We start from the raw sequence: 24,850 nt of genomic DNA on the forward strand, positions 1-24,850 counted from the left end.
CTCATGTTATTATCACCCTTTCCAAGATGAGGAAACTGAGACTGAGACATTGAGCAACTTTTCCAAAGTTACACAGTTAGTATGTGGTAATAAAAACATTAGCAAAAGGATTATAATAAAAATGTTGTGAAAAACCTGTCAGAAAGTAGAGAAATACACAAAGAAAGGGAGGAAAAATATTTAAATATAGAAAACTAATCCAAGTGGCCCAATAATTGACAACTAAGAGTTCCACAGAAAATATAGATTTAAAATGATGGGGAAAAAATTATCAAAGAAAGAAATAAGAGAACTTTCCACACCCAAAAGATGAGTTTTGAGTTTCAAAGTGTCCTCTGTGTATCCAGAACAATAGATGAAAAAGGTTCAATAACAAGGCACATTATAAAATAACAGAACATTGGAGATAGAGGATCTCCTGTAGCTGGAATGCACAGATCCAGGAACCAAGAGGAAGAGGTGAAAACGGCCCCTCTCACTATCACACCAGATAACCCACTAAAGAAATTTTTGCCTCCCTTCCCTACAACCTTAGGCTCATGGATTTTGAGGTCCTATATCCAAGGGAGGAATGCTTCCATCAGCAAACACCATCAAGGTTCAGATGAATTGGAAACTGAGACTGTCCCCTGGCCATTTTGGGCTCCTCAAGCTGTAGAATTAAAGGCAGAAAAGGGTCACCATAGCTATGTGTTTATTAATCCCAACCAAGGGACGAGGATGACTATGTGTCAAACCCATCAGAGACAATTCAATAAAGATAGCCAACAAAGATAAATCCATAGGTAACTCAGATCATTTGGGAATTAAGGTTTAGGCACTGAACAAGATAAAGAGTTAGACCCAGTGGAAGTGCTTAGAGGGATAAAGGGTTACACAATGAAGGGTTGAAAATGGAAGTTATGATTATCAACTTAGGCATCACAGCCATCTACAGAATAAGGGTTCAGTAGCAGCTATACTTTATATTATTCTTGCTCCCCATCCCACCCCCACCTTATATGATGAGTATTGGCATTGGCTAACATTTTAAATTTCATCATCCTGACAGCTGACAGGACTATGTGTGTCCATTGTATTGGGGACTTTGATTGCCACACAAGAGACGATATATGAATTTCCTATAGGTCAAGTGATGCCAGGAAGATGTTGGGGCTTGAATTGCTTTTGCAGTGTTCCACCCAAAAGGCAAGCCTACTAACAAAGGAGAAAACAGCAGCAAGGAGCCAGAGTTTCCTTGTCAGGGAATTGGTACAATATGGTGGCCCCTTGCAGCTCACTGAAGAAATTAAGAATGCATCCTATGTGAGAGGCAGTAAGAGCATCAATGGGAGTCACCGTCAGCTGGAGAAGTAGAGATGCCCAAAACAGAGAGAGTTAAGTGGCAAGATTAATTTCTTCTTTATTCCTACTTTTAGCCCTCAACACCAGAAGAACTAGTCTTGAAAAGGAAGGAGGAAAAAATATTCTAGAACCAGACACTCTCCCCAACCCAATCTTTAGGGGCTTAGGAAAGGAGAATGAGTGAAAAAGTGACTATACTCCCATCCTCATTTCAGGTCCCTGTGGCTACAAGTCTGGCCAGCAAGGGAGGATGTTTTAAAACACCAAAGTTTTAAAGTAGGCCAAGCTAGACTTTGCACAAATTAAAGCACCAGAAAACTAAGGCATCTGCCTGGGGGGAAAGGATATTCAACGTAGTACAGTGGGAGTAGTGACTAGAGAAAAAACATTTTATGTATATACCTCCCCTAAGTTCAGATTCCTTAGCAACTTGGTCGCATAAAAGTAAGAGTAGTATGTAGTTTATGATATAATGTTAAGTGAATCAATCAGAACTTGAAATTGTATCTATGTGGCAAGTACAATTGTATGAGTAATCTGAATGTATTAAACAAAGCCTGAAGCAGATAAATGAATTTTCTCTAAATCACAACTTTGCATAGGGTCAGGAATGATCATATATCTAACCAAACCTACTATTATACTTCTTTTTGCCATTTATTTGTTCTAAGAAGTAAAATAAGTTTATTCAGTAAGACTGCTTTTCACAAATCCATATTGGATGATGGATACTTGACCACCCTCTGTGGACTCGTAAATTATGGGCTTTTTTGTTTTTTGGTTTTTTTGGTTGTTGTTGTTTTTCAAAGATCAACACCATAGTATTTCAAAGAAGACTAAACAGAGTGAGATCTCTCAGTTCCTCCTTTTCCATTAAAAATTGAGTATTAGCCTTGACTTTTTCCATTATCTACAATCATTCCAGTTTGCAGGGAGTCCATAGATAGAATTGTTAATAGCACAGATATTTCAGAGAACATGTCTTTGAATCCTCTAGGGAAGATTCTTTAGGCCCACCTGATGTGAAATCATCTACCCTAACCTATTCTATCTCTAACTCCAATTTCTATAGCATCATTGGCAATATTTGTATGAGGACTCTAATTTATGAAGTCTTCCTCCCACACTGGAATATTTTAGGACACTGGAGCAGGGCGAGAATCTCTTGGAATTATTTGCGGCATATTGATCTCATACCTAGGAATGCTCTAACCCCTTCTTAACTCAAGCCAGGTAAGAGATAAAAAGTTTACAGCTACCTTTTTTTTCTTTTTCATCTCAACCCTATATGACCCCAATGGAAAAAAAATATATGATCTAGATATCATAAAAATAAAGGCTCACCAAAGAATACCTTTCAAATTATAGCTATTTTTCTTATTTGTCACAATGATGATTTAGATAAGTATTTATCTGCTTTAAATAAATGGATAAGGTGTTGTAATGTACTAAACATATAACTATGCAATTTTCATTTGTGCTTAGATATGGACTCATATACAATTAAATCAAATAATAGATAAAATTGTCATTTGGCATTTAAATATATTATCTAATTTATTTTATTTAACAAAAAGCAAAGCAAAACCGGGGCTGGCCCCGTGGCCGAGTGGTTAAGTTCGCGTGCTCCGCTGCAGGCGGCCCAGTGTTTCGTTGCTTCGAATCCTGGGCGCGGACATGGCACTGCTCATCAAACCACGCTGAGGCAGCGTCCCACATACCACAACTAGAAGAACCCACAACGAAGAATATACAACTATGTACCGGGGGGCTTTGGGGAGAAAAAGGAAAAAGAAAATAAAAAATCTTTAAAAAGCAAAGCAAAACCTAAGAAAATTAAATCCTATTGATACTATTTGAGTGAATTGGACATTTGTTGTCTCCCTGCTGCAGCCCTTCTGCATTTTACCCAAAAGAACAATGTGAGGTTCAAAATCTGAGAATAAAAGAACTTGAAAGTCCACTTGAAAAGGGAAAAATAGCGAAAATCTTTACCAAATGAAGGAAATATGTGATTTAGCTCAGCAGGGCTTCCACGTATCCAAGGACAATGTAGACGTGCAGCCCAATTTTTGGAGAAAGAAAATTTCTTCCTGGTCTTTCTTGTGATTCTAGCTTAACAAAACTTACATAAAACAAAGTGTTATAATTATTTGTTATTTTAAAATATTTTAGCAATCCTTGAGGTCATTCTTACAACTTTTTTTAAATGGGAGTTTTCATTTCTCCAAGTATTTGTTCTCAAATGAGAATATTACATTTTTTTTGTTTTTAGATTTTATTTTTTTCCTTTTTCTCCCCAAAGCCCCCCGGTACATAGTTGTATATTTTACTTGTGAGTTCTTCTAGATGTGGCACGTGGGATGCTGCCTCAGCATGGTTTGAGGAGCAGCACCATGTCTGCGCCCAGGACTCGAACTGATGAAACACTGGGCCGCCTGCAGCGGAGTGCGCGAACTTAACCACTAGGCCATGGGGCCGGCCCCCTACATATTTTTTTAAAGTTAACATTCAGATTTTTAGTTAAGATTTTATAAAATGAGAGAATATAACTTGAACATCAAATGAGAATATAACCTCATTTTATAAAATTTATAAAACCCAGTATTGCAGATAATTCTGTTTATATAGCAATTGTCCTTAAGGGTCAGGCAGAAAGAGGGGAGATAAACAAACCTGAGAGTGGCCTAAGAAGAGAGGATATGGGTAAGCTTAAATACTAATGTATTCAATACAACAGTTAACCTGAATAAAAATCTTTCGTAAATGTTAGTTAAAAGAATTTGTTCTCCCTTCAAGTCAGAACTCAGAGATGAAGATAACATAGTTCCAGCCCTGGAGGAGTTATCAATAAGAGGTAAATAAGCTTAAGAGTGGAGAAGGGGATGATTCATAATTATCCCCTAGGAGGACAGATGAGAAATTGAGGCAATCCTTCTGTGATAAGCAGGCCTGCCTTGGTGAGTGAACACAGCAGGGCCCTGATACAGCCGGCTTCAATGAAGCCAATGGGAGAAAAGTGAGAGAAGAGTATAAAAGCCTCACCTGGGGTGAAATATGGGGCTGCTGCACGGAACAGCACGGGCTCCTTCCTGTTTGTTGTGGGAAGCCCAGAGAGAAAAAGGAAGAAGGATGTCACATCCACTGTACCACTTACCCAATACCTCTCTTCGATCCTGTAAGTGTAGTATGCCAAATAGGACCTGGGTTTGGGGAGATGGAGCTTATATTTAGTGTCTGAATGTTTGGGTGCTTAACTAATTGAAGGATAGAGAAGGAGGTAAAGAGGAGGAGGGTAAGCTCTTGATGAGGAATAGCTAGGCTTTCTCAGAGCTCTGTAAGAAAGCTAGAACTTAATCTGAGTTAAAATTCTCTGGGGAAAGCCAGGGCTACTGATGATCTGGGCTTGTCTACAAGAATAGCCCTGTGTCCCAGATAATCTTGTCTTTGGAGCTATTGTACCAGGGATAAATTTACTCTGGCAAAAGATCGTCTCCTGCTAATTATGATTACTCACTCACCCTAGGCCAAAGCTTCTGCCTGGTGATGTACAAAGAACAACTTAATAAGAGGGAAAGGCCTGTGTTACACATATGTTGGCAGTAATGGGTTAAACATGGATGAGGTGGTTTTTAGTCTCTTTAATTCTAATCACAGGCTCAAGGATGTTTTAAGGCAAAGAAATGTAGCAGTTTCCAATCCAAGACCAAGTAAGTGATTGAACAAAAGTGGAAGCTTGGTTGTTTTGCGGGGGAAATTGTGTTCTTGATGGTATCACTGCAAAGTCTTTTAACAAATGTTTAATGGGTGTCAACCATGTGCAAGACACAGTGACTTTCTCTCCAAAGTAAAGTATTTCATGAAGGAAATTAGCCTTTTCTACAGCAGGAAAGGAAAGAAAAAAGTGGAAAAACATAGGACCAAATTGAGAGACCTGGGCCACAATATCAGCTCTATCAGTTGCTTGCTGAGAAACCTCAAGCTAGAGTGTGGGATTGGGGCCAGCCCGGTTGCATAGTGGTTAGGTTTGCACACTCCACTTTGGAGGCCCCAGGGTTTGCAGGTTAGGATCCCAGGTGCGGACCTATGTACCACTCATGAAGCCAGCTGTGGTGGCATCCCACATACAAAATAGAGGAAGATTGGCACAGATGTTAGCTCAGCAACAATCTTCCTCAAGCAAAAGGAGGAAGATTGGCAACAGACGTTGGCTCAGGGCCAATCTTTCTCACCCAAAAAGAAGAGTGTGGGATTAAGTCAGGGATCTTCAGGGGTGCACAAGTGATTGACTGACTGAAAATATTAAGAATGAGTATTCGTATTCTTTTTTGCCTAAAAAATAAGTTAACAATAGTAATATTTAATATAGGGATTAACAGTAGTAAAAATATGTTAGATATATATTTACAAGGAAATGGGAACAAAAGTTTTTATGCATACGTATACCAAACAAAAAGCATGACAATGACTAGATTACCTGATTTCTAAAATCACTTTGCTCTAAAATTCCTGATTTTATATTAAAGTACCTTAGTTCCTCTTAAACTATATTAAAAAATAACACCATATCTATAGTAACAAACTTTCCCATGAACAACAAAATTTAAATTTACAAAGATATGAAAAAGTAAAGCTTTCATTCTTTAGATGCATCCTAACCCTAATGACACATCCTTCTTACCTGATGAAGCAGGCTCTCTTTGTATTATATGGTACCAGTTGGCATGACCCTTTCTTCCTCTTAGCCCATTCAAGAGACTGGCAAAGGGATTCTCTGAGAGCCCTGTGTTGATGAGATTAATGACAAACTTAAAGTGTGGATTCCCTCTAGCAAAATTTTCAGAAAGAATTTTTTTAATTTTCACAGTGACTAGTTGGTTTAGCTTGTGGACAACTGTATATATTCCCTCAAAATTCTGATTTGTAAAAAAATTTAGAAGAAACACTACAGGCTGGCCCCCTGGCTGAGTGGTTAAGTTCGTGCACTCCACTTCAGCGGCCCAGAGTTTCACTGGTTCGGATCCTGGGCGCTGACGTGGCACCACTCATCAGGCCACGCTGAGGCGGCATCCCACATGCCACAACTAGAAGAACCCACAACTAGAAATACGCAACTATGTACCAGGGGCCTTTGGGGAGAAAAAGGAAAAAATAAAATCTTTAAAAAAAAAAAAAAAAAAGAGAAACACTACCACAAAGCTAAATTTTATTTTTATAATTCTTTTAAGGAACAAGTTTATCAACTAAACACTTAACTAACAGCACTGTATAGCTGGTATAATAGCTTCTCTCTTTGTGTGTCCAGATCATAGGAAGTTAAGAGTCTTGCTGTGCATAGTGATATGACAGGGTAAATAGGTTACAAAGGAGTTGGCTGAAAACCAATCCATTAAAATGGCAGTGTTCACAACAATGGGAATATACTTAACACTACTAAACTGTAGCTTAAAAATGACTCGGATGGTCAATTTTATGTTTTTTACCACAATCAAAAAAGAAAAAACAGAGGCCACCCTGGGAACCTAGTGGTTAAGTTCACATGCTCTGCTTCAGCAGCCCAGGGTTTGCAGGTTTAGATCCCGGGCATGGACCTAGTGCCACTCATCAAGCCATGCTGTGGTGGCATCCCACATAAAATAGAGAAAGACTAGCACAGATGTTAGCTCAGCAACAATCTTCCTCAAGCAAAAAGAGGAAGATTGGCAACAGATGTTAGCTCAGGGCCAATCCTCCTCACCAAAAACAAACAAACAAACGAAAACCCAGAGTGACTGAAACAATATATTCAGTTTAAAATGACTATGTCTAGTCATAATTTTAACCACTTTTTAGTCTCATTTCTTTACTATCTAACTAGCTTTGATAAAGCTTTCTTCACCCTCCCCCTACCCTAAAGCTCTTCCACATTAAGAAACAACACAAAACAAGAACAGAAAAATTTAAAACAGAAGAGTAATGGTCATTTTTTATTGCCTAAAACTGAAAAAAGAATTAATATTTAAATAACATTTTAACTATGGAATGTGAAATATCATAGGCATTATTGTATTTCTCACCCTAAATAGACATACATAATTAATGCCATTCTTACAAATTATAGTTTCAAAAAGTAAAGCAGTCATCACAGGATGGTAATTTTGGAAACAAGTATAAGCAATTATAGTGCTCTTCCCTCATTTTGGCAAATCTTTGCTTGTAAATAATGACAGAATGCAAAACTACAAATACTAATTTTCAACTGTTCAACAGTTGTTCCTCATTTCAATTAAGCTGCTCCTCTTTGATTCTGTGTATCACAATTTATAGAATTTAAAGAAGAGGGTAAGCGTTAGCAACCATGTCTAAGAAGTTCCAAAAAGATTGATAAGTTTCTAATTATTAAAGAAACCAATACATTCTCATTAGGAGAAGCAAACAGTATTTTTTTTTAAATTACTCATTAATCTCCATCTCCAATTCCCCCTCGTAGAGGCAGCCACGGTTAAACCTGTTAAGTATGCTTTCAGATGTTTTCTGTGCTTATCAAATCACACTTTTTTATACAAATAAAATAACACTATAATGTGTAATTTAATTTTTAACCTATTAGAGATATTTTCCTAAGTCAGTATATTAGCCAGCCCCTTTTGGTATATGTTTAGGCTATCTCCAATTTGTCAACAAAATTAATGCTGCATTGAACATCTTTGTTCATATATCTTTGTGTTCCTGTGCAAAGAGTTTTGTAGGACAAATGCTTATAAGTGGAACTGCTACCTCAAAAGACATACAAATTGAAAATTTTATTAAATTTTTAAAAATTTCTAAATTGCATCTTAAAAAGTACTAGTTTACACAGCTATGGGTAGTATATGAGAGTTTAAAAACGTATGTGCTGTTAGTAATATGTGTCTTTAAGTTATTCCTCTCACAGTAATTTTCAATACAAGCTGGTCCTCTATTTTCTTTCTTTTATCCCATGTAAAGGTCATCTAGCTGGGTAGGAGATTCTGGATAATTGTTCTGGGAAGTGATACTCATACCCCACCCCACCCCACCATTAGCACTGTGAGCTAAACAAATAGGTTTACAAGCTACTGTTACCTGTCTGTAGAGAGCTACATATTTTGAAATAAAGACACATAAAGTACCTGCATTTTTCTTTTAGCTCTCAGATTTCCTACATCCCTTTCTGATGAGCATCTTTTTAATACCATGTTTAAAAAACAAATCCCTTCAGAAGGTTTCAAGGTGACAAAATTTACCAGTCCATATGCACTTGAACCTGTACCACACATATGGTTGCTAGTTCATTCCTAATAGTGTAATATGGCCTTTTTCTCTGGAGAAAAATGCCTTTTCCAGACCTCCTATTCTAGAATAAATGTTATCATACTAATACCACCTCACATTAACACAGAATTTTAGAGTTTACAAACCTCTTTCATAAATACTGTTCCATTTGATTTTCACAACAACCCAGTGTAGTGACTGGGAAAGTATTATTGTCTCTAGTTAATGTGTGAAACAAGGGCATACAGTCATGAAGTAGTAGAATTAAGACTAGTAGGGCATTGAACTTGCCATATCTTTATGCTGCCTCTTCCATCTATATCAGGACAGCATATTCCTTTTGTAGAAACTTTATTCCATGGTGGTAACATTCACTTCCTAAAGCTCCTTTAGAACAAGGTAAAATATAAATTAAAAAAGAGGTAAAAACTACAAGAAAAGGAAATACTGTTTCCTTTTTGGTAATTTTACTACTACCTTTCTAAAAGAAGTCATTCTTTTGTCTTTTAGTTAAACATGTATTCTGTGACATTTTAACATATGTGAACAGTTCTAAGATAAGGACAATTTAAAACTGTAACCTCAATTCTGCAAGCAGATCATACTAAATGCTACTTACGATACACAGATTTCATCATACTTCCTATTCACACGCATCTTATTTCTTACTCATATTTATCATATAGGCTTCATCATATTTCTTTCCTACAATTAACTATAAAGTTCCAGGACTAACCTGTTTCAGATTTGCTGCAGTTAAGACAAATTCCTCTTGATTTCTTACCATAAGGATCATAATTGCTGGTCAGTTATTGCTTCATCTACAGATAAAGTTTTGAAAAGAAATTATGAGTCTTGCCATTTTGAAGAAGTGATTTATATAAGAAAGATTGTTTTCCCTTTTTGATCCATAACGTCATTAGTAGCATTGACTTCAGTTTTCTTAACATTGTGATCATAATGTCTTGCATTTCACTAAGGCTTAAAGAAAAAGATCAGAGTGTTCTCAGCACCTTTTCTGATCTTTATTTTTGAGAGGGCCATCTCTGTGTAATCCAGCATATACTGGGCTGAGTGTCTGGAGAACTGCATTCTTACACACGCTGTTTACAGAGTACGAACTTGGGCAATTTCTTTTTTCTGGGCTTTAGTTTCCTCATCTCTAATATGAGGGGTATATTAGTTCTAGACTATTATCCCAAGGGTCCATTTTAGTTTTAACATCGTCATTGTAAAACCTGTTAACCAACATTTGTCGAGACGAGGCATTCTAGCATACAGACAACATTGTGGGAATATTTGTGGATACCTAAATAATGGCTTATACTCTGGGGCAAAGTTTCAACAGTTACTAAATACTAACAAGGACTATGGCTTAAATTAGGTAACATCCTGTGATGTGGTTCAGGCCACAAGGACTTGAGACATGCAGGACGAGATCAGGCCACTTGAGGTATTATTAGGCAACAATTTTGGTGCACTAATTGGTGGCCTGACCACCTTAAGAGTGAAAGCCGAGTACCTAAATATCACACTGTAGTCTACTAAAAAACATGAGAGAAAAGTAAGACGATGTTAAACAAGTATTTACGGCAAAAATAGAAACAAACTAAGCGAAAATTTCTCCCGCAACTGCAACTCAATGCCTGCATCTTCCCCTCCGTAAAGCCAGGGCTCAGGCGTTTGGATCCACCGTCCAGGCCACGGGGAAAGGTTTTCTACTAGTCTCCAAAACATCGCGAGCAGGGAAAAGAAAACAGCCACAAGGTCGCTACATTATTCAAATCAATCCCAAAGAAACTCTCCTCGGGCCAGCGAGAGTCTTAATATAACAAGTCCCTTCTGCGGCCTCCCCCTCCAGCTCAGGCCTGCTGAGCAGCTGACGGCAGTGCCACGGCCAGACCACGCTCTGAGCCTTCCCAGCGGTCTTAGCCCCGCCTCCTGAGGAGCTTCCGCCACCCCGCGCCTCAAACCTCCTCCTCTCATTGGCCAGCGACATGCCAGCTGTGGGCGGGGGAAATGCGTCAGACAGCGCGCTCACTTCCGGCCAGGGAGCGCGCGGGTTGATTCGTCCTTCCTTGGCCGCGGGTGCTCGCAGCTCGGAAATGGCGGGTAAGTTCCCGGGAAAAGTTTACCAAGGGGAGGGGGCGGGCAGGTTTGGGAAAGAACGCCGGGACGGTGGTGACAGTGCCCGCTCGGAACTTTCGGGCCCTAGCCTGGGTTCCGGAAGGCTTGCGTCAGCCTGGAAGCGCGGAACTCTCGGCCCTACTCCTTGTCGGTCGAGGTTCGTGTCCCCGCCCCCTAGTGCTCGGGGTTCTGCGCCTTCTGCGAAGAGCTCGGTCCCTGCGGAGGACCGAAGAGGCCGGGGAGGGCGTCGCGATCGGGGCTTGTAAGGTGCAGATGCCTCGAGGCCTGCTTCTCTTCTCGTTCCTTTTCCCGTTGCTGCCTCAGCCGCTCTAGTCTAGTTCTTTTCCCGCCAGCTGATTTTAACGCTCAGATCCTCCTCCTCCTCCTCTTCTACGGCTCCCTCCACCTTCCTCTACAGTCAACTTCTGAGCTGGCGCACTGCTGCCTTGCCCTGCGCTAGGGCTCTCACTTGAATCTGGACTGACTTCGTAATCGTCTCCTTAGTGTCTCACTCTTTAGTGTTCCTAGGATCTCTTCAGAAAGATGTTGTTCTCACATTATTCCTTCATCTAAACTTCTCTTTTAGTGTATGTCTACTCTCATATAATTCTCTTGTGTTCATTCCATTCTGCTCTCTTGTTTATTGAGTCTCTTCAGTTTACAACATTTCAGATCTATTAATTGCTATTATTTTGTACGTCTGTTAAGACTGTTTTGGTGTGAGTATATGCTTTTTTCCAGTTACGTATCTTTTGAAGTGATGGACAGTTTCTATTTTTTCTCTTTTCCAGTGCCTTCGTAGTAATCTCACTACACTTTTATGGATGTGCTGGATAGACAGGCTATAGCATGAGCTCTATAGATGTTTAAGGAAGGGCTCTTCTCCCAGATAGAGACTGTAGGATCATGGGGCACGCTGGTACTATAAAAGGGGGGAGGAACATATCATGTATTGTATAGAGTGTACATATTATAAGAATTACACCTAAATTCGAATTTCAGCTTCACCACTTCATAGTTGGGTGCCCTTAAGCAACTGGTAAACCTCTTTCTAAGCCTGAGCTTTTAAATATGAAATGGGACTGATATAGTATTTGCTTGTCTTATAGAATTGTGGAGATTAAGCTGATGTATGATTTCACAAGTTAAACTTTCTTGCTTAGGTTATACATAAATTCCTTGAGGTGGGTTCTCTTAGCTCAGTTTTATAGATTAGGGTTAGAGAAGTCAAATAATGTGCTCTAGTTCACAGCTCTAATAAGTAAATGGTGAAGCCTGGATTTGAATCCAAGAATTCTGACTCCAAACCATTAATGTATACTGTCTCAAGTGTTTCCCATTTTCCTTGTGTCTTTAAATTACTTAAGTTTATGGCATGTCATTGTACCTCTTCTTTTGTTTCTGCTCATGACTTTTTTCCCCTGTTTTTTTTTTTTTTTTACTAATTTTTATGTTCATTTTGTCAGGAGATTTATCATTATCTTTGCTTGAAAGTTTCTTTCTTATTTTTTTTAAAGATTTTATTTTTCCTTTTTCTCCCCAAAGCCCCCCAGTACATAATTGTGTATTTTAGTTGTGGGTCCTCCTAGTTGTGGCATGTGGGACGCCACCTCAGCATGGCTTGATGAGCAGTGCCATGTCAGCACACAGGATCCTAACCGGCTAAACCCTGGGCCACTGAAGCGGAGTGTGTGAACTTAACCACTCGGCCAGGGGCCAGCCCCAAAAGTTTCTCTTGATGGGTAGCCAGGTTGTAGTAAAACCGTTTGGTTATTCCAGTAGCCCATAGTTTTGACTTTGTGCCCATATGGTCAAAACAATTTTTTTAATACAGTGAAATTTTCTTCCCTAATCTTGTCCCCATTCCTTCTCTCTTATCCTAGAGGTAACCATGGTTACCAGTTTCTTGTGCATTCTTGAGATGACCTATGCATTATCAGTTGATGGTGGGGGTTTTTTGTTTTGTTTGCTGAGGAAGATTAGACCTGAGCTAACATGTCTAGCCAATCTTCCTCTTTTTTTGCTTGAGGAAGATTAGCCCTGAGCTAAAACCTGTGCCATTCTTCCTCCACTTTATATGTGGGTCCCTGCCACAGCATGGCTGATGAGTGGTGTAAGTCTGTGCCCAGGATCCAAACTATGAACCTAGGCTGCTGAAGTGGAGTGTGCTGAACCTAACCACTACACCATGGGGCCAGCCTCAGTTGATAGTTTTTTTAGTGGTTGATCTGGAAGTACTCTGGGTAGAATTTTTCCAGTGTTAGAAATGAAATGCTATTGTAATTATCAAAGGATATTCTCACTTTGTTTCTTAGTAGAGCAGTGGCATCCTTTTTATATTTCTTGTTAAAAAGCTAGTTAGGTATAAATCCTAGCAGGTAATTCATATTAGTATTTGATATTTAGAAATGTCAGTAGTCTGTCATCTTAATTTTCAGGTTTGCTCATTTATGTAAAGCATGCCTTGTTCATAAGCCTCTATCTCAAAAGTGATGTTTTCCCTATTTTATAATGAGGCAGTCATACAGTGCATTTATTTGGGCATATATGGAGAATGACCGGTACTTTCATGATCTATTAGCGTGTTTTAAATCTTACCTTTATTCCACTTCTAATAAGACCCCTATTTGTAGGTTTGACTATTTAAATCACTTCCAACCAGACCTTTTAAAAACCTTTTCTCTTAGGATTTGGTGCTATGGAGAAATTTCTAGTTGAATACAAGAGTGCAGTGGAGAAGAAACTGGCAGAGTACAAATGTAACACCAACACAGCAATTGAACTAAAATTAGGTATGTATGCATTTCTAATTGGTGTTATATATGTACTGTGTGTGTGTGTGTAATCTTTCTTTGTAAATTTTAAGTAGAATTTTACGTAAAAGCAGTTGTTTATGTAAATGTATAGATATCTGCATTTGCTGAACATTCAGATTTTACTTCAGTCTTGATTCACGTCATGGAGTGGGTAGATGTCTGAGAGGTGGCAGAGTTTACATATAGTAAGTACAGTGTGGCAAAAGTGACAAGTATAAGTGGTTTAGCCTGTTAAAAATATTTACCTTTACTTTTTTGCTTATAAAAATAATAGACAGTAAGTGTTGGTGAGGTGGTGGGAAAACACTCTTGTGTTGCTGATGGGAATGTAAAATGATTCAGCTACTTTGGAAAGCAGTTTGGCAGGTTCTTAAAGAGTTATACGTAAATTTATCATATGACCCAGCAATTCTACTCCTAGGCATCTACCCAAGAGAAATGAAAGCATATGTCCATGCAAAAACTTGTCCACGAATGTTCATAGCAGCATTATTCACAATAGCCAAAAAATGGAAACAACCTAGATATCCATCAGCTGGTAAATGGATAAACAAAGTAAGGTATACCTATATGATGGAATACTATTTGAGGATAAGAAGGAATGAAGATCTGCCACATGCTACAACATGGATAAACCTCAAAAACATACTTGTTAAGGAAACCGACCAAAAACCCACACACACTGTGTGATTCCATTTGTATGAAATGTTTGGAAAAGGCACATCCATAGAGAGAAAGTAGCTTAGTGGTTTCCTGGGGAGAGAGAATGACTGCAAATAGGCATGAAATTTCTTTTGAGAGTGATAGCGGTGTTTTAAAATTAGATTGTGGAATTGGTCACACAGTTCTAAATTTACTAAAAATCATTGAACTCTACGCTTGTGAGTTTTATGGTATGTAAGTTAAACCTCAATAAAGCTGCTTAGGAAGTATATGCTCATGAAAAAAAAAAACAGTATATGCTCCTGAATCCATCACTTCCCATGCCTCTGGTTCCTCATCTTTAAAATGAAGTTAATAGTACTTACTTTATAGTGGTTGTGAAGATTAAATGTAAGGTTAAATACAAGTAAAATGCTTAAACAACTTGACTTGTAGAAATTCTCAATAAATGTTAGCTGTTATTATTTAAAACAATACAAAGAAAGTGACAAAGAAAGTAGTGGTTCTCTAACCCTCACTACAGAGATAATACTGATCTAGATTTTTTTGCTGGTACATACTTTATTTTTCTAAAACCAAGATCCTGTCGTAAAGCTTCTTAACAACGTGTTGGATATCATTCCCTGCATATAGATCTACCTCATTCTTTTAAGTTATGTAATACAGTATGACTGTACCATAACTTATTTAAGTGTTCCCTGTCGGGGGATTTTTAGGTTGCTTCTCCTCTTTTGCTATTAAAAATCATTCTCCAATGAATAGCCTGTCTATACCTTTATCCACTTGTGTAAGTGTTCGATAGAACGTGTGGCTAGAAATTGAGATGCTGGATTGGAGTTTCTTAACTTCAGCACCATTGACATTTTGGGTTAGATAATTCTTTGGGTTTGATAATTCTTTGTTATTCTGTGCATTGTAGGATATTTAGCAGCATCCCTGGTCTCTACTCACTAGATGCCAGTAACATTCCCCTCCAGTTGCAACAATCAAAAAAATGTCTTCTGACATTGTCAAATACCCTCTGAGGGTGGTGAGTAAAGTTGCCCCTGTCTGAGAACCACTATGGATATGAACCTATTCTGCTTCAGCAGCTGTTGCCAAATTACCGTCCAAAAAATCCATCTACTTGCTCCAGAATTTTTTCAGATTGTCTTTTTACCTATATCCTGGTCACTGTTGCATATTGTCATTAAAAAACAAGAACAAACAAAAAATCCTGCCTCTCTGATGGGTAAAAAATGATTTCTTATTTTAGTACACATTTTGTTAATAGTGAGATTCAGCAACTTTTCTTTTATCCTTTTTTTAATTAAATTAAATTAATTAATTTATTTATTTTGAGGAAGATTAGCCCTGAGCTAACTACTGCCAGTCCTCCTCTTTTTTGCTCAGGAAGCCTGGCCCTGAGCTAACATCTGTGCTCATCTTCCTCTACTTTATATGTGGGGCGCCTGCCACAGCATGGCTTGCCAAGTGGTGCCATGTCCGCACCCGGGATCCGAACCTGTGAACCCCAGGCCACCAAGAAGCGGAATGTGTGCACTTAACCACTGTGCCATCGGGCCGGCCCCTTTTATCCTGTTGATCATTTTTGTCTTATATGAATTGACTGCTTTCCTTGCAACAGACTTTTTTAGTAGTAAAAAAACACATAACGTTGGGGCCAGCCTGGTGGTGTAGTGGTTAAGTTCGTGTGCTCTGTTTCGGTGGCCCAGGGTTCACAGGTTTGGATTCTGGGCACAGAACTACACATAACTTACCAAGCCATGGTGTGGCAGGTGTCCAACATGTAAAATAGAGGAAGATGGGCACAGATATTAGCTCAGGGCCAATCTTCCTCAGCAAAAAATAGGAAGATTGTCAATGGATGCTGGCTCAGGGCTAATCTTCCTCACCAGGGCTAATCTTCCTCATTAAAAAAAAAAAAAGTAGTAGCAAAGTTTACCATCTTTACCATTTTTAAGTGTACAGTTCAGTAGTGTTGAGTATATTCACATAGTTGTGCAATAGATCTCCAGAACTTTTTCATCTTGTATAATTGAAACTCTATACCCATTAAACAACTCCGTATTTCCTCTCCACCCAGCCCCTGGCAACCACCATTTTACTTCCTGTTTCTAGAATTTGACTATGGTAGATACCTCATATAAGTGGAATCATACAGTATTTGTCTTTGTCACTGCTGTATTTCATTTAGCTTAATGTCCTCAAAATTCATCCATGTTGTAACACGTGACAGAATTTCCTTCCTTTATGGCTGAATAATTTTCCATTGTATGTATATACCGCATTTGGTTTATCCATTCATCCGTTGATGGACATTTGCTTTCACCTCTTAACTATTGTGAATAAGGCTGCTGTGACTGGGTGTGCACACATCTCTTGAGATCCCGCTTGGAATTCTTTTGCATATATATGCAGAAGTAGGATTGCTGGATCATATGATAATTCTGTTTTTAATTTTTTGAGGAATCTCCATACCGGTTTCCATAGGGGCTGCTCCATTTTACATTCCTACCAACGGTACACACAGGTTCCAATTTCTCCATAGCCTTGCAACACTTACTTCTTTTTTCCCTGTGTTTTTGACCATTTTTTGATTTGATAATTAAAATTGATTTTTAATTGGAAGAGAGGTTATATCCTTTATATTCTAAGAGAACTAGCCCTTTTTTGGTCATGTGTTACAAGTACTTTTTCCTGATTTTGACTTTGGTGAGTTTGTTATTTAGAAGTTAAAACTTATCTAGAAAAATTTCTTTTTCTTTTATGAGTTTTCATCCTGTCTTACAAAAAGGCTTTCCTCACTCTAAGATTATAAAGAAATGTATTCATTGTTTCTTTTAATAATTTTTTTGATTTCTTTTCTTTTGTAAATTGAAAGCTTTGAATATTTTTTTTTCTTCTTCTTCTTCTCCCCAAAGACCCCCAGTACATGGTTGTGTATTCTAATTGTAGGTCCTTCTATGTGGGACGCTGCCTCAGCATGGCTTGATGAGCGGTGCCAGGTGCGTGCCCAGGATCCAAACTGGCGAACCCCTAGGCTGGCAAAGCGGAGCACGTGAACCTAATCACTCAGCCACAGGGCTGAGCCCAAAACCTTTGAGTCTTTATCTTGATATAAGGCATAAGATAGGAATCCAGCTTACTGCTTTTTTCAGATGAGTTAACCAATTATCCACCTGCCAATTTGTTGTTTTATTAATGGTTTAAAATTTCTCTTTTATCATAGTAAAGTATCATATATTCTTGGATTTATTTGGGGCCCCTTTTTTGTCCTTGAGCCATTAGTGTACTGTTACAATAAATGTTGTAATTAATATATGGTGTGACTAGGTCCCACTCGTTACTCTCTAAGAGTTTTCCTAAGTTTTCTCTAATGTTTATTCTTTTAGATGAACATTTTATCAAGTTCCAAAAAGACTTTGTTGATCATTTTTTTAACTTAGATCCTATTAAATTTTAACTTTAATTTTAGGGAAAATCAACATCCTTACATTATTGAGTCTTCCTTTCTAAAAGCAAGAATATCTTTTTATGGCCCAGCCCTGTGGCCGAGTGGTTAGGTTTGCGTGCTGCGCTTCGGTGGCCCAGGGTTTCACTGGTTTGAGTCCTGGGTGCGGACATGGGGCAGCTCGTCAGGCCATGCTGAGGCGGTGTCCCACATGCCACAACTGAGAGGACTCGCAGCTAAAAGCATACAACTATGTACCCAGGGGGCTTTGGGGAAAAAAAGGAAAAAAATAAAATCTTTAAAAAAAAAAAAAAGAAGATCTTTCTATTTATTTGGGCATTTTTTATGTCTTTAGTTTTAATTTTTATTTATAGATGATAAACATTTCTTATTGTTTATTCCTAGTATTTCGTCTGTTTTATTGCTATTATATATGGAATCTTCTCTGTTATATTTTCTACCTTTATTAATAGTGTGTAGGAAAACGATGGAAGATAATTTTTTTTCTTTAAAGTCACATTGGTTTATAACATTATGTAAATTTCAGGGGTACATCATTATATTTCAGCTTCTGTATAGACTGCATCGTGTTTACCACCAAAAGTCTAATTACCATCTGTCACCGTACATATGTGCCCCTTTACTCCTTTTACCCTCCCCCATCCTCTTCCTCTCTGGTAACCACCAATCTGGCCTCTGTATCTGTGTGTGTGTGTGTGTGTGTGTTTATTTTCCACATATGAGTGAAGTCATGTGGTGTTTGTCTTTCTTTGACTTATTTCACTTAACATCATACCCTCAGGGTCCATCCATGTTGTCACAAATGGCTAGATTTCATCTCTTCTCTTATGGCTTAGTAGCATTCCATTGTGTATATATACCATGCTTTCTTTGTCCATTTATCCATTGATGGGCATTTAGGTTGCTTCCACGTCTTGGCAATTGTGACTAATACTGCAGTGAACATACGGGTGCATCTATTGTTTTGAATTAGTGTTTTTTTAGATAATTACCCAGAAGTGGAATAGCTGGATTGTATAGTATTTCTGTTTTTAATCTTTTGAGGAATCTCCATACTGTTTTCCATAGTGGCTGCACCAATTTACATTCCCACCAGCAGCGTAAGAGTGTTCCTTTTTCTCCACATCCTCTCCAACACTTGCAATTTCTTGTCTTGTTAATAATAGCTATTCTGACAGGTGTGAGGTGATAGCTCATTGTAGTTTTGATTTGTATTTCCCTAATAATTACTGATGTTGAACATCTTTTCACATGCCTGTTGGCCTTGTGTCTATCTTTTTTGGAAAAATTTCTGCTCATATCTTCTGCCCATTTTTTGATTGGGTTTTTCGTTGTTGTTGAGTTGTACGAGTTCTTTATATATTTTGGATATTAAGCCCTTATCAGATATACAATTTGCAAATATCTTCTCCTAATTGGTAAGTTGTCTTTGTTTTGTTCATGATTTCCTTCATTGTGCAGAAACTCTTTAGTTTGATGTAGTCTCATTTGTTTATTTTTTCTTTTGTTTCCTTTGCCTGAGGAGACATGATATACAAAAAGATACTGCTAAGACCGATGTCAAAGAGCATGCTGCCTATGTTTTCTTCTAAGAGTATTATGGCTTCAAGTCTTCCATTCAAGCCTAATCCGTTTTGAGTTAATTTTTGTGTATAGTGTAAGATAATGGTCTACTTTCATTCTTTCACATCTGGCTGTCGAATTCTGCCAACACCATTTATTGAAGAGACTTTCCTTTTCCATTGTATATTCTTGGCTCCTTTGTCAAAAATTAGCTTTCATAGATGTGTCGGTTTATTTCTAGGCTCTCAGTTCTGCTCCAGTAATCTGTATGTCTCTTTTTCTGCCAGTACCATGCTGTTTTGTTTGCAATAGCTTTGTAGTATATTTTGAAATCAGGGAGTGTAATACTTCTAGCTTTGTTCTTTTTTCTCAGGATTCCTTTGGTTAGTTGAGTCTTTTGTTGATTCATATACATTTTAGGATTCTTTGTTCTATTTCCGTGAAAAATGTCATTGGGCTTCTGATTGGAATCGCATTGAATTTGTAGATTGCTTCAGGTAATATGGGCATTTTAACTAAGTTAATTCTCCCAATCCATAAACACAGAATATCTTTCCATCTCTTTATATCTTTTTCAGTTTCATTCAACAATGTCTTTTAGTTTTCAGTGTACAGTTCTTTCACCTCCTTGGTTAAATTTACTCCTAGATATTTTATTCTTTTTGTTCTGATTGTGAATGGGATTGTATGCTTGATTTCTCTTTCTGCTAGTTGCTTGTTGAAAGTAATTTTTAATATATATTTTTTCCCCACATCAAAATCCAGCGTACTTAACTCAAGTTTTACACGTACATGACAGAACTAAAACTACTGTGTCATTTAGTCGTCCTGTAGGGACGGTCATAGCAATAATTTGTGTCCCTCAGGCTAATCTTCCTTTCTCCCTCCCTTTCCTCCCTTGGCCCTTCTGTCCCATCTGCCTCCCCACCCACCTTCTCTGGACGCATGTTTATTGAAACCTACCATGTGACAGGTATTGTGTCAGGCACATCGGATAACTTGAACTCTTGACTGAATACCAGTAATTCCACTAAGCTTTATCCCAGGATTCTTTCTCTGATAGCAAGCTGTTTTTACTGTGTGTGAGCGCTGACAGGCATGCTTTTCCCACAGAGGTTCAGTGCTATGGGGGTAGGTTACTGCAGAAAGAGTGAATCTTTTTTTTTTTTTAAAGATTGGCGCCTGAGCTAACAACTGTTGGCAGTCTTTTTTTTTTTTTTTTTTGTCTGCTTTTTCTCCCCAAGGCCCCCCAGTACATAGTTGTAGATTCTAGTTGTGAGTGCCTCTAGTTGTGCTATGTGGGACTCTGCCTCAGCATGGCCTGATGAGCAGTGCTAGGTCCATGTTCACGATCAAAACCAGCAAAACACTGGGCTGCTGAAGCAGAGCAAGTGAACTTAACTGCTTGGCCATGGGGCCGGACCCTTCCATTTACTTTTAACTCATCATTCTTTTTAGATGTTTTTTTTTTTTCCTGAGGAAGATTGGCCCTGAGCTAAAATCTCTTGCCCTTCTTCCTTTTTTTGCTTGAGGAAGATTTGCCCTGAGCTAACATCTGTTCCAGTCCTCCTTTATTTTTTTTGTATGTGGATTGCCACCACATCATGGCCACCAACAACTAGTATAGGTCCATGTCCAGGAACCAGACCTGGGCTGCTGAAGTGGAGAGCACTGAACTTAACCACTAGGCCACGGGGCTGGCCCCATTACATATGTTTTTATAGAGAGCATATTTGGATTTGATTGTATAATTTTTTTTTACATAGTTTATCTCCTTTACATTTATTGTTTGTTACTTTTGTCATTTTATTTTTCTTTTGCTTCCTTGCACTTTCTTATTTCTCTGTTTTCCTATGTAGCATGTGTTTTGTTTTCCCTTACCCCTCACTCTCCAGTATACTCTGTTTTAAATTCTATTAAAAAGCCATATATCCTATTTTCAAAATATAGTGTATTTTTGGTTCCACTGAGATAATCTTTATATTTTTAAATTCATTCAGCAAATAGTTATTTAGTTATACTATGTGGCAGGTACTTATCTGGGCACCAGAGATAGAGCAGTATACAAACAGTCCCTTTCTTCATGGAACTTAGATTCTGGCTATGAAAAACAGACATAAATATGTGACAAATTGTGATATCTGTTACGGAGAAAATATAGGGTGATTAGGTCCTACTGCTAAGGTGACATTTGAGTAGATACTAGAAGAAGTGAATCTGTGAGCCATGTTAATATCTCAAGGAAGAGTATTCTAGGCAGAAGAATAGCAAGTCCAGAATGTGCTGGACATGTTCAAGGAACACTAGGGAAGCCGTTGTGACTGAGAAGGATAGCTTGGGAGGAGGAAGTATCTGGAAGCCAGATGGTGAAAGTGTTTGAAGAATCAGGAAGTAATTAACCATGTCAAATGTTGCTGGTAGATCTAGTAACATAAGGACTATTGGGATTTAGTGATCTGATGATTTTTTTTTTAATTAGAGTAGTGATGGAGTCATAGGATCTCCCTCTTTATAGTAATTTAAGAGAAATTAAGAGGAGATGAATTAGAGAAATAGAATATAGACTGTTTTTGAAGAGTTTTGCTGTGAAGTGGAGTTGAGAAATGGGATAGGTAGAGGAAGACATGGGATAAAATTAGATAACTTTATTTTTACCTTTTGAAAAGTGATGTACAATTTACATACAATGAAATGCACACTAAGTGTTTGATTCAGTGAGGTTTATGGGTTTTCACCCACAAAATAGCTGCTTTTTTTGGGTTTTAATTTTAAAACCTGGTTTTTGGGGCATTGAGGCATGTGGCAGACCTTGTGGGTTACATTTCTCTTTGTTTTGTTTTGTTTTGTTTTTGAAACAATCACCAACGTACAGAAAAGTTGAAAGTAAAAATATAAAGACCTTTTTTCCCCTGAACTATTTAAGAATAAATTGCTTACTTGATGAACCATCACCATAAATACTTAGTGTATAATTCCTATGAACAAGAACGTTATCTTACATAACCAGAATATAACCATCAAAGCTAGGAAATTAATATCGCTATATTATCACCATCTAATTCTCAGGCTCCATTCATACTTCCCCAGTTGTTCCAGAATGCTCTTGATAGTAGGGATCCAGTTTAGAATCAGAGCTTGCTTTTGGTTGCCTTGTCTCTTTTGTCTCCTTTAGGCTGGAAGAGTTGTTAGTCTCTTCTTGACTTTCATGACCTTGACACTTTTGAGGATTACAGGCCAGTTATTTTGTAGAATGTCCCTCAATATAGGTTTGGCTAATGTTTGCTCATGGTTTATCTTAGGTTATACATGTTTGGTAGGAATATCGCAGAGGTGATGCACGGATCTCATTGTACCCTATCAGTTTTTCATTCAACTTTCAATTCTTTTGGGGCCAGCGTGGTGGCGTAGTGGTCAAGTTCATGCACTCTGCTTTGGCAGCCTGGGGTTAGCCAGTTTGGATCCCAGGTGCAGACCTACACAACTCTCATCAAACTGTGCTGTGGCGGCATCCCACATACAAAGTAGAGGAAGAGTAGTATGGATGTTAGCCCAGCGACAATCTTCCTCAAGCAAAAAGAGGAAGATGGGCAAGAGATATTAGCTCAGGGCCAGTCTTCCTTACCAAAAACAAAAACAGAAACAAAACCTCCGAATTCTTTCATTTATTTATTTCCTATTTTATTTAATGGATTATAACCTGTTACTGTCATTTATTTTGGTGATCAAATTGTCCCTGACTTGGCCAGTGGGACCCCAATTGAAGCTAGTTTGTGTGTCTTTTTTACCTATCTTCCTCATTATTTGATTGCTTCATTCTTTCATTACTTCATACTTGATTACTTTCTGGAACAAGATGTTTCAGGCTTATCTGTTACCTCTGCTGCAGCTCTGAAATCAGCCATTTCTCTAAGGAGCCCTGGTGTTTTTTAGTGGAAAATGGTATTTCAAAGCCAAGATCTGCTCAGTGAACAGGTGAGCTCATTGTTGTTAGAGTGTTGCTCTAACATTAATGAGAGCAGGCCTTCTTAGTGGACAGAACTTTGCTCCTTCCTGTTCAGTCTCTGATCCCTTTAAGGTGATTACTCCTCTGAGTTCTTTCACCCAAATTAGTTTTGCCTGTTTTAGAACTTTATATAAATGTAGTTATACATATATACTCTGTGATTGGCTGAGTTAGATTCAGTGTATTTTTTAGGTACATCTTATTGTTGCCTGAAACAGTAGTTCATTCCCTTTTATTGCTGAATATTATTCCATTTTGGTACATTATTATTCACCAGTTAATAGACATCGATTGTTTTAAGTTTTTGGCTATTATAAATAATTCCAAAAAGAATGTTCTTACACAAGTCTTTTTGTGGACATAGACTTTATTTTGGATAAATTCCTAGAAGTAGATTTGCTAGGTCAGAGGGTAGTTATATGTTTAGCTTTATGAGATACTTGCCAGACTGATTTCCAAATTATTTTTATTTATTTATTTATCTACTTTGCCGAGAAGATTAGCCCTGAGCTAACATCTGTGCCAGTCTTCCTCTACTTTATATGTCGCTCGCCGCCACAGCATGGCTGATGAGCAGTGTAGGTCCATGCCTGGGACCTGGCCCACGAACCTGGGCCGCTTAAGCAGAGCACGCTGAACTTAACCATTAGTTCATTTTGGGGCTGCCCCCAAAATTACTTTTATACTTGTGCCAGCAGTGTATTGGAATTCTGGTCACTTCACACATCCTCATGAATATTTGGTGGTGTCAATTTTTAAAATTTTAGTCATTCTCATGGGTCTATAGTGGTATCTCATTGTGGTTTTAAGTTGTGATGACTAATGTGATGAAGCATTTTTTGCCATGTGCTTATTGACCATTTATATATCTCCTTTTGTGAATTGTCTGTTCACATCTTTTGCCCATTTTATAAATTGGTTTGTATCTTTTGTTATTGTATTGTAGGTGTTCTTTATATATTCTGGATGTGAGTCCTTTCTGCTGGATATATGTCTTGTACATATTTTCCTCTCTGTGGCTTGCCTATTCATATTCTAAACAATGTCTTTTTTTTTTTTTTTTTTTTTTTGGTGAGGAAGATTGACCCTGAGCTAACATCTATGCCAATCTTCCTCTATTTTATTGTTTTATGTGGGATGCTGCCACAACATGGCTTGATGAGCAGTGCTAGGTGTGTGCCTGGGATCCGAACCTGCAAACTCCAGGCCACTGAGGCAGAGTGTGCGAACCTAACCACTATGCCACTGGGCCAGCCCCTAAACAATGTGTTTTGATAAGCAGAAGTTTTTAGTTTTGATGAGGTCCAGTTTATTAGTTTTTCATTTGTGTTAGTGTTTCCTGGTTCCTGCCTAAAATCTTTGTCTATACCAAGAAAATCATGAAGATCTTCTCCTGTATTTTCTTCTGGAAGCCTTATAGTTTTAGCTTTTAACAATTAGATTTATGATTTATCTAAAGTTGTTTTTTGTGTATGGTATAAGAAAGAGGATCAAACTTTGTTCCACATGGTTAGTCATTTGTTCCAGTACCATTTGTATGAATGCTTTGATGCCTTTGACAAAAATAAATTTACCTTTTAAGTGTAG

The 24,850-nt window shown here is 38.1% G+C and overlaps 2 protein-coding genes across 15 annotated transcripts in view; one reads left to right on the forward strand and one right to left on the reverse strand.

The window, feature by feature from the left end:
• SLC25A12 (solute carrier family 25 member 12) overlaps positions 1 to 24,850 on the reverse strand; it is a 190,207-nt gene that overhangs the window by 108,400 nt on the left and 56,957 nt on the right. For 2 of the 10 annotated variants that reach the window (XM_070241220.1, XM_070241226.1), the window contains exons 2-3: positions 9,353 to 9,437; positions 6,026 to 6,127 (exon numbers count right to left, since the gene is read on the reverse strand). The exons of 6 other annotated variants lie outside the window; for them this stretch is intronic. The gene's annotated coding sequence lies outside the window, so the exon portion shown is untranslated. The remainder of the gene's footprint in view (positions 1 to 6,025; positions 6,128 to 9,352; positions 9,438 to 24,850) is intronic. 2 more of the 10 variants (XM_070241221.1, XM_070241228.1) reach the window with 1 other exon arrangement.
• Positions 10,636 to 24,850, forward strand: part of HAT1 (histone acetyltransferase 1) — a 57,742-nt gene continuing 43,527 nt past the window's right edge. Inside the window, exons 1-2 of one of the 5 annotated variants that reach the window (XM_023621976.2) lie at positions 10,636 to 10,728; positions 13,431 to 13,535. In XM_023621976.2, coding sequence (XP_023477744.2) covers positions 10,722 to 10,728; positions 13,431 to 13,535 — 112 coding nt within the window. In that variant the 5' untranslated portion in view covers positions 10,636 to 10,721. Of the gene's footprint in view, positions 11,011 to 13,430; positions 13,536 to 24,850 lie in introns of all 5 variants that reach the window. The other 4 variants (NM_001309212.1, XM_070240594.1, XM_014732234.3 and 1 more) reach the window with 4 other exon arrangements.

The sequence above is a fragment of the Equus caballus genome, chromosome 18 (assembly GCF_041296265.1).
Source record: "Equus caballus isolate H_3958 breed thoroughbred chromosome 18, TB-T2T, whole genome shotgun sequence".
In the NCBI taxonomy this organism is placed as follows: Eukaryota; Metazoa; Chordata; class Mammalia; order Perissodactyla; family Equidae; genus Equus; species Equus caballus.